Below are 10,496 nucleotides of genomic sequence, written 5' to 3' on the forward strand. Positions count from 1 at the left end.
GCAGAGAGCTCAGTGAGGAGCTGTTGCTTTTCAGCGAACGCTTCATTAGTGCCACTTCTACAGGGATACACGAACACAGAAGAGTTTCACAGCACATACATACAGACATAGGTTGAGAGGTAAAACATTTTTCAACAATCTATTTGAGACATACACGATTGTGAAATGGCATGGAACTAGCTCATGTTCTGTCCCACTCTTAGTCTCTATTACACTTCAATTACATATATCCGCATACAAAATGTAGAACAGGCCACTTTATAACATCCTCGTACTCGGGAGCAAGACATGCGCTATTATTATTTACTGGCGTCGTTGCCAATTTTCTTGACTCTTGTACTGCTCCACGAGCTTCATCACCCTATCTCGAACCGCCTTCTTCGAGACCCCTTGAAAAGGCGGATCTCGGCCGAGCTCCTCCGCTATGCCTTGCATGTCGGGAGACCCGCGGACGAATAGCTGAGGGTGGGCCCTACACTGCCTCAGCAGAATGAGGTCCAATGTGAGGTCGAACCTCAAATATTTGGCGGACTTGCCCTCTCCCTGCGGGGAACTCGCCACAGACGTAGATGGCGAGGCAACGGCAGCAGGGCTACTGGGAGCAGGAGGCATACCGGGGCTGGTAGTCGGCGACAAAGCCATTATTCCGGGATACTTGGAATGAAAGTTTATCAAACAAAAACCAAAAAACTCTTCACAGTTCGAGAGAGAGAGGAAAGCGTCAAGAAGTTGCCTTGACCTTGCCTTGACCTTGCCTTGACCTTGCCTTGACCTTGCCTTGACCTTGCCTTGACCTTGCCTTGACCTTGTGCACTTGCAACTACTACTATACTTTAGTAGTAAGAACTAGTAGCTACATGCGCAAGTATGAGTACTCGTAGTGCGCCGTGTACTAGAGCACGCGCGGAGCATTCGAAAAGTATTCGAAAAGTATTTTCTGTTTGCGGGCATTTTTCAGTCGAACAAAGCCCTAGTTTCGACTGATTGAGTGCTTTTCGTGACAATTTTCGATTTTCACTCGAAAATTCGATTTGCTGATGCTCCGTAGTAACGGAACTGGTTCGGATGTGATGTACAGCGCTATGGGAGTAGTAGTAGTAGTAGTAGATTTTATTATTTTACTAGGGGAGTCCCAACAGGCGTTGCCTTTTTACTGGGAACCCTAGGAATGGGTGTGTCCACCCGAATTCTTTTCACAGATTATTATTGTATTCCCGTATGTCACATGACTGTCGCCTTGGAGTCGACCAATGACAGATCAAATTACGCGGGCTGGACAGCGCGATCCTGCCTGCTGATGGAACTACAGTCCATTCATCGGAAACTGGCCCGCTGGCTTTTGAAAGTCGGATTTGGGCCGAATTGAGGATCAAAAACCCACTTTAAATCTCAAAAATCTGGGTTTTGGATCTGCTTCTCCATGCATTTTGCCATGGCATACCTGTCCTAATTTTGTAAAACCTGGCTGAATTTCTATTTCCCTCTTCTTGGACTTTTCTGGCCTCAAATGTGGCAAGGAGTAATTGCACGGGTCACACAATGCAGGATGTACTGTTGTTTTCACGATATCTACAACTATGTGAGAGAGACACCAAAAAGTTAGGGTGCCAGTTTCCAATGAATGGACTGTAGTTCCACTGCCCGTCGTCAAGTGACGACGGGCAGTGGACGGAATCCACTGCCCGTCGTCACTTGACGACGGGCAGTGGACAGAATCCACTGTACTGCCCGTCGTCACTTGACGACTAGGCACCGGCGGATTATGCCGGCATAATTATTGGCATAATTTGGTGGTTGAAAATTTGGAGCATAATTTGGCATCCTTTCGGATGTACATGTAGGAGAATAACTACTTGATTGTACCACCGTTCTAGTATGTAGGCTACACAATTGTGTACAGTGACCTGATCCGTGCTGGTGGTCTGCATGGTAAAGGGTTCCGAGGTCAAGCAGATAGTGTTTTCAATGAAAACAGGGTAGAAATCTTGGCAATACAGTATTAGAGAGGTTTTGCAGAGCGAACGTTCGCAATGATTTTCGCGTTCCGGGTTGCGAAAACTATTGCGAACGTTCGTGCGAAATTTGTGTTTTGCATGTTTTTCGCTCCAAGAAATTTTCGCGTGCACTCGCTTGTTTGAGAAGTACAGTGACAGTGAGTGGTCTTCATCCGATTATTTTTGTTGTTGCGAGTGGTGGCACCTAGAGTTACGTCCTGAGACGAGAGCTCCTTGACTACCTTGTCCATGGCCGGACACCCACAGTCACAAACGGGTTGGCTTGTGCCGTAATCTGGCGCATCAACACCTGAAATTCAAAGAGGCATCGATGCATCGTTGGTGTAACCGACTCTGAGCAGTGAGAAGACGAGCAGGCAGGAGATGGTCCCGGAGATGAAGCAACACGGACCGCCACAAGTATAGCCTAGCTAGCACCCGCGGACCAAGCCAAGAGTAGAGATCAAGCACAAACATGAGGACTGAGGGTGGCTCACCGTGCACGAACAGTCCACAAAGACGAAAATTACTGCGAAAGTTTGCACGTATATATCTCGCTCCAAGAAAGTACTCGCTTGTTTTTGAGAAGTCGTCTCCATCCGATTATTTGTTTGTTGCGAGTGGCGGCACGCGCACCAGGTACCGTGAGTCACGGCCTGAGACGAGAGCTCTTTGACTACGTTGTCCATGGCCAGAGACCCACAGACAAACGGGTCGGGTTGGCTTGTGTCGTAATCTTGTGCATCAACACGTGAGATTCAAAAGGCATCATTGATGTAACCGACTCTGAGCAGTGAGAAGACGAGCAAGCAGGAGATCGGAGATGGTTCTGGAGATGAAGCAACACGGGTTGCCACAAGTATAGGAAAGCTAGCACTCGCGGACCAAGCCAAGAGACTTTGAAGAGTAGAGATAAAGCACAAACATGAAGATCACCGTGCACCAGGCTGACCAGCGGTCCACAAAGAGCGAAAATATTTAATTACTGCGAAAGTTTGTTTCGCGTTTCCTGCAACTTTCGCGTTCAAAACTGCGAACGTTCGCACGAAGTTTCGCTTTTCGTGACGTCAAACGAAAATTCGCGCGAACGTTCGCTCTGCAAAACCTCTCTACTGTGTGTTCAGGCTCGACTTCTTCAAAGCTCTTTCTCACACTGATACAGTACTGTAGCAGAATATGCGAGTGAATCCGTCTTTATCAGGTATCCCGGGGTGGACGAGATACTAGTAGTGACGGGTAGTCCGCAAAACTCCGCGTACATGACTACATGTAGTGACGACGGGCAGTAACAGAATCCACTCATGAGTCTACCATTCCAATGACAAGCTTCTGTGGTCTGAAAGTACATGCAAAAGTCATGTACTGAGTCTGTAGTCCGTGTAGACCCGGGTGCTCGAATCAGAAACGATTTGACAGGTGTGAAATTTCTCATCTGTAAATCTCAACAATTGTCAGAATATACTTTTGGAGAGGCGATGGAACAGGAAAGGGAGTCTGGCTTGACCCACCCAGCAGGAATTCAGAACCTGGGGGCGCTACAATACAAGCTACAGTACGCAGTAAAATGGTCGTATTTCCTTCGGATTTTTTATTTGAAAATTGGGTGCTCGAATCAGAAACAGCAAACTCGTCAGATCGTCTCCGATTCAAGCACACGGGTCTACCATCGTCTACGCTTGGTGTGGCAGTTGAGGGCAGGGAGTAGTGACTAACTACTTCGTTTTTGAGAGCAAGATGGTCAGTGCCGCCGCAGATTCGGCAGGTCGTTGGCAGCACCGTACAGGAGACCCACATCCTCGAATCAAGGACCCAGCAAAAAGTGGGTCGCGAGTATTTCAAAAACCGTTTACCGGGCAGCGCTGAAATTTGGCATACCGTTAGCGGGCCGTATGTTGATGGTATTTGTGAAAACTAAACGAAATCGGAATAAGTTTAGGTACAATTTCAGGCTGTTTCTGTTTTGGTACCCTGTATCTCATTCGAGCACCCGGGTCTACGGTTGTCGAAGTCACTCTCACTCAGCTCACAGCCTCATAGAGTCATACAGTATACAGGACTCGAGTCACAGAATGGTTCTTGTAAACTCAAAGATTGTGAGTGTCACTGAGTGATCTCCTTGCGACCTTGGAATTGGCTTGGGTGCATACGGGAAACACGTTCCAGTCACTCATACTCGGTCAGTACCGCTGTTCATCCAGCCCTTGCCGCTATCGCGGCGCGGGCTGGATTCCGCGGTACTGCCCTTGTACTCGTGCAGGAACCTGTACCTCTTGATGGTATGGCCCGGGACGGGTTCACCATGATTCTTTATCGTATCCGTTCCCGAAGGGAACTCACGACGGCCGCTAACACCCGATAAACCCTAGCGGCAGATGCAGCGCCTAACGGTGGGGGTGAGTGGGCAAGTCTCACAACCACTGGCACAAGTGCCGAAAACGACCCCATTAGCTGCATCCATGTACCCCTTGTGCCTGGCCACAAGTTCCCAGTTGACTGTGGGTAGCAGCACGGCTGGAAAAACCGCTCCCAGGCAGGACTTGAACCAGGTACCTCTCGTATCTCAATCATGGTCTTTGACCAACCCACTGTGCCTGCTTGGATCACCATGGTTCACCATGATTAGCGAAGGTGAAGTGAGTGTGTACGTGTAACTGTTTGATGCTGCTGAGTGATGTGACACTTGACACCTTTGAGTAGCCTGCATGCATGCAATGCAAGGCTGATCTCCAAACACAGGCACATAGATTTACACCTAAACAGTTTAAAACACGCTCATTTGCTGAAGCGATCTAGCACATGCACTGCATGCACAGTGAGTACGTAGATCTACACATCCAGGAAATGTGCGAACTGTCATTTACCCCCGTTTCGAAATGCGTTACGTTTTAGAAAAAAAATGCGAACTAAATTACTTATGAGATGCCATAGTAAGTATTACTAGTTGTACGATAGTGTCGCGCTACTAGTACTACACTACAGTGTAGATCTACATTGTAGTACCGGTATACCATTGTATACTGTACTCTGTCATGTACTAGTAGACTACTTACCGTCAAAGCAAAGGAAATAAAGCCAAGGCAAAGGGACAGTTCAACCGCCGTCCAAAAAATTTCCCCAAGGCACGACCGGTCGCTAGGCCAGAGAGAAGTGGAAATAGTTTTTTTCCCTTGTATTAATTGTATTGGCTTTTGGTCCTTGCGGCTGTCATCATCATGATGCCGCTTTGATACCCACGCTCCTGGGGTTGCTGGAAAGTAGGCGAAGTCTGCAAGGTTCGCAAAGCTGTGTTAGCGACGGCAGTTCGGCAATCTGTCCGGGTGACGGTAGCCTCGTTGGGTGAATCAAGCACCCAGCTGGAGTCTTGCGCTCTTGGAACAGCGGTAAGGTAACCCGGTTGTGCTCGCACGGCGAGAAAAAACTGCGAGAAAGATTGCACTTTGTGCATGAAATAACGAGAGGCTTGAAAGCCCAGGAGCCCTCGCTATGCTTTGATTTTACCAAGGTCAATGGTTCATGATGTGTGTTATTTTAACTGATAGAAACGCCTTTGCAATACGATTATTGGGCACATGTTTATGCAAAGCCGTTTCAAATCGTATTGCAAAGATGTTTCTATCAGTTCGAATACGACACATGACCTAGGTAGAAACAAAGCATAGCGAGGGCTTTCACGCCCTGTCCTGTTAATCCCACGTACATTGTACATGTATCTCCCACAAAGCGTTCTTGATAATATTATTTTATCACATGTCACGTGAGTGTTTCCTTGGATCGGGCCAATCACTGGTCTGTATGAGCGGGCAATAAATCAGTCCAACGCCCGCGTCCAAAGCCCGTCGTCAGTGACAACCCTGACTGAGACTGTACGCGTAAAATCTACGGGATGTGAACATGGTGGGCATGGTGACTGTACGGCGCAGTGTGACATGTGAACGTGTGGTCGAAAGTGGCGATCTCAGCTTTCCTTGCGTGACTATGACGACTCTGTAGAATGTACGACTCTACGACGAGTCGCAGTGTAGCATTGAGACGAAGATGGAATTCTTTTTGGAGATGGACATCCCGGCAATGGACATGGCCTCGGAGGTCTGCCGTGTGGTGCTTGCAGGGATCATTTGTTCAGTCATGTTGGCAGCCTGACCGTCGGTAAGCTTTTGGATAAGATTCAGTTCTGCTCGAAGTGGTACTGTGATCACAAACAATTATTTGAAATAACACAAATTCAACTCAGCGTCGTGCGTTTTCAGATCCTCGCAAAGTCACTGCCTGTGTGTGGTCTTCATGTGCCACGCAAAACTCTTACCAGGCTCATCTGTCCTCTGCCTTCACCTTTGCTTGAACAACAAACACAACAATTCAGGAATGTTTTGCAATGAAAAATACAGCTATCTGGAGCTGAAAAAATAAGAAGAAAAATTGTCCTCAGAATTACACACCAGGGAGTCGTCAAATACTTGTACTTGTTGCAGTACTGTATTTGACAACTTCCTGATACACATGTAAACATGAAGAAACTCTTTGTGGTAGCACTCTTAATTTTTCAACTGAAATTATGATTCTGCTTTATTTATTGTCGTTGCCATGTCTATTGCTATGACGATGCGGTGCCGGCACTTTTTTTCTGTCTCCGTCTATCAGTACTGTATACTGTCTGATGGCCTGTAGCAGACTTTGTGTTAGGGTGTAGGAGAAATATCTTCATTTTTCCTGTTTTGATAATGATAGCACATCAATATACATTGTGGTCATAATGTGTTGGCATTTGGGCTAATTTCATCAGCAGCCCAATGGTCTGCTCTGTGGGCCGTGTGATAAATTTGTTATCGCATGGTTGCTGCGGGCCTTATGGCATATTATTGCCATAAGGCCCTTGCAACCATGCGATAACATATACATATTCCCGTTTGAAAAACTGAGGTTCGGGGGGGGGGGGGGTGGGGCTGCACCATGACGTCATGCGGCCGCGACATACCCTCTGCAACATCACAGCGTGCGGCTACACGTACATGTAAGTCAAAAGGAGTGCATGAAATGCCAATGCTATTTCAAATGATTTAGCGACCAATAGTATTTACTGGAAGTACAAGTGACGCCGAAGACATAACTCCATGTGAGAGTGAGGATGGAGCCATGGCTGACCTTTATGAGCTCGGTCTGGGGCTGAACCTCGGTATTCTGCCGAAGAATTGGCCATACGGGCCGGTCAAGAGTGAGCGCTGCCGCGTGCAGGAGTTTATCTCGCTCATAAGACAACAGGGAGGTTTCGCACAAAATTACGCATGAAAATCCGTATGCCATACGTGCCGGAGAGTGAGTGCAACTTTCATAATCTCTAGTCAGATTTCCGTAGATATCGGTGCGGTCCTCCGTAGAGTTAAGTATTGCTGAATTGTTTCCTTTTTCCGGATTTATCCTTCGCAATGTTCAAGCCGCGCAAAACATAAGTACACATCAAAAAGTACATGGGCAATGTGGTTTTGGTTCTTGGTGCATGCGGTACACGCATGCAGTCAACACCCCTCCGACACAGAAAAAGCATGCTTCACAGTCATGGAAAAATCATGTAGTGCGAAACCCAACAACGCTTGTTTTACATATGAAAATCACGTGCAGTTGCTACGTTATTTCCGTATGTAATTACGTAGAGCGAAGCCTTCCTATTGATCTTTCCTGCCTTCGTCGAGGTCATGTTTCACTGCTTTCCTAGCAGAACATTGTTCCTAGCCTGCATAAACGACCCGGGTTCAGAATAAAACTCTATCTCTGACATCGTGTAGATAGAAACTACACTAGTAATTACAAGCCACGTTTCATTCACTGCTCAACAACAAGCTTACTTGACTCAAGACTCAAAAAAATCATAGGGATGTTATAAATTGTTCAATTCTCCTATTTTTTTTTCAGGCATATCCTGGGATTCGAACCCGCACTATCGCCCTACATGCATTCCCCCATACACTTCGCATTCATACCCATTAGAGAGGTTCCGGGGTACGATTTTCCGTGCCAAAATCCGTATGGGCGCTACGGATTTTTTCCAGGCGTGCTCCATACGATTTTTCGGCACGGAGAATCCGTGTGGACTGGCTTTCATACGAACCATGTTTCGTATGGAGATTTTGCGTCATCGGGTGCAGAAAGATTTTTCGCGTACAAATTTGGTACGAGAAACATGGATTTACCGCGGGAAGTTTTGATTTCGGTACAAATTTTCAAAATAAAAAGGCATAGCGCGGGAATGTGACGTGTTTGCGATCGTAACCTAGGCAATGACGCCAAACACATACGTTCCGTACCGTGGAACTTTTCACGGCTCGAAAACGATGTATAAAATATCCGTAGCGCCTCCACGGATTTTGGCACGAAAAATCGTACTCCGGAACCTCCCTATTCATCCAAGTTGCTTCACGTTATGATCTTGCATTTGAAAGCCCTATTTGAATATTGCGTGCAGCTGTATGTGGCCAGCTGTGTTTGATGGTACGGTACGGGAGACGGTGTCGTATTACCCTCGATCGTGCCTGTCCCGTTCCTATCCCTACCGTACCGTACCAGCAAAGACGGCTGGCCACAATGCATATTCAAATAGGGCTTTCAAATGCAAGATCATAATGTGAAGCAACTTGGAAGAATTAGTATGTATGCGAAGGGTATCGGGGGATGCATGCAGATAGTGCGGGTTCGAATCCCAGGTTATGTCTTTAAAAAAAAAGGATTTTTTTAAAGACCGGGGATGCATGCAGGGCGCGATAGTGCGGGTTCGAATCCCAGGTTATGTCTTTTAACAAAAAGGAATTTTTCAAAGACCGGGGGGCGCATGCAGGGCGCGATAGTGCGGGTTCGACTCCCAGGTTATGTCTTAAAACAAGGAATTTTTCAAAGACCGGGGGGTGCATGCAGGGCGCGATAGTGCGGGTTCTATTCCCAGGTTATGTTTTAACAAAAAAGGATTTTTTAAAGAATTTATAACATCCCTATGCTTTTTTTTGTCTAGGTCATCAAGGCAAAAAAGCATAGCGTAGGGCCCTGAGCTTCCAAGCTCTCTCGTTTGGTATTTGTGTGTTTGTTTGTTTGTGTGTTTGTGTCACGCCTGGTGTTATCCCGTATCTGTCCCGTACCGTACCATCAAACACAGCTGGCCACATACAGCTGGCCGCAATATTCAAATAGGGCTTTCAAACGCAAAATCATAACGTGAAGCAAATTGGAAGAATGGGTATGAATGCGAAGTGTATGGGGGAATGCATGTAGGGCGATAGTGCGGGTTCGAATCCCAGGATATGCCTGGAAAAAAACAGAAGAATTGAAAAATATATAACATCCCTATGCTTTTTTTGCCGTCATCAAGGCGGTAGACGGTGTTGTATTACCCTCGATCGTACCTGTCCCGTACCTATCCCGTACCGTACCATCAAAGACGGCTGGCCACAATGCATATTCAAATAGGGCTTTCAAATGCAAGATCATAACGTGAAGCAACTTGGAAGAATTAGTATGTATGCGAAGTGTATCGGGGGATGCATGCAGGGCGCGCGATAGTGCGGGTTCGAATCCCAGGTTATGTCTTAAAAAAAGGAATTTCTTTTAAAAGAATTTATAACATCCCTATGCTTTTTTTGTCTAGGTCATCAAGGCAAAAAAGCATAGCGTAGGGCCCTGAGCTTCCAAGCTCTCTCGTTTCGGTTTTATTCGGCATCGATCCATATCGCCGAAATTAAAGCGCCGATGAAAATTTTAACATCGGCTTTGGTGATGTACTAGTATAGTGGTAACCCTGTGCCGAAATCTGCATCTGCCACTAGGGTTTACCGGGTGTTAGCGACCGTCGTTAGTTCCCTTTGGGAACGGACACTATAATTTATTATTATTATTATTTTTTTACTGTGCCGAAAATATGTCCCTGTGGGTCCGTTGTTATTAGGCAGTGACCTAGCCAAAGCCGGCTCAGCCGGCAGAATGCCGGCTGGGAGGGCGACCTGCCGGCTGAGACAGCTCCAAGGGTTATTTTGGCCGGCTGGCAAACGATTGAGATTTAGAGAAATTTTCAATTTTCAGTTTCTACAAGTACAAGTATTTGTAGCATGCTGTGTTCTGGATCATTTTTCTTTCAATCATGTCACCAAGCCCACTATCTGAATAATCCTGGAAACAGAACGACCGGCGCAGGACTGGCACAGCCCCCAGGACGATGCATTTTCACTAGAACGTTGGCAGGCTGGCATAAAATCCTGGCTAGACCTCTAATAGGCATCTGCCTGTTTTGGTTTCTCCACTATAAATAAAAGAATACTTCTACTACTAAGGGCCGAAAATCATGAATTGCCTAAATTTTGCAGCGCCGAAAATTTGTATGCTTACAGTACGCAGACTTTAGCTTCGACCCTTGATGCCGTGGAGAAACAGTGGCCTAGCATTAGTTACGGTGCGGGATCAATGTTACTTCATGTTGCTACAGAATGTCCTATCTTGACAAGTGAGGGGCTGATCTGCAGCCAAATGAAT

The 10,496-nt window shown here is 46.6% G+C and overlaps 1 protein-coding gene across 1 annotated transcript in view; it reads right to left on the bottom strand.

The window, feature by feature from the left end:
• The window catches only part of LOC135829093 (mRNA export factor GLE1-like), a 1,153-nt gene extending 511 nt beyond the window's left edge, over positions 1 to 642 (bottom strand). The window contains exons 1-2 of the mRNA XM_065341499.1: positions 515 to 642; positions 1 to 57 (exon numbers count right to left, since the gene is read on the bottom strand). The exon at positions 1 to 57 is cut by the window's left edge and continues 22 nt beyond it. Coding sequence (XP_065197571.1) covers positions 1 to 57; positions 515 to 642 — 185 coding nt within the window. The remainder of the gene's footprint in view (positions 58 to 514) is intronic.
• Between the last annotated feature and the right edge of the window lie 9,854 nt (positions 643 to 10,496).

Source organism: Sycon ciliatum, chromosome 13 (genome assembly GCF_964019385.1).
Source record: "Sycon ciliatum chromosome 13, ocSycCili1.1, whole genome shotgun sequence".
Classification (NCBI taxonomy): domain Eukaryota; kingdom Metazoa; phylum Porifera; class Calcarea; order Leucosolenida; family Sycettidae; genus Sycon; species Sycon ciliatum.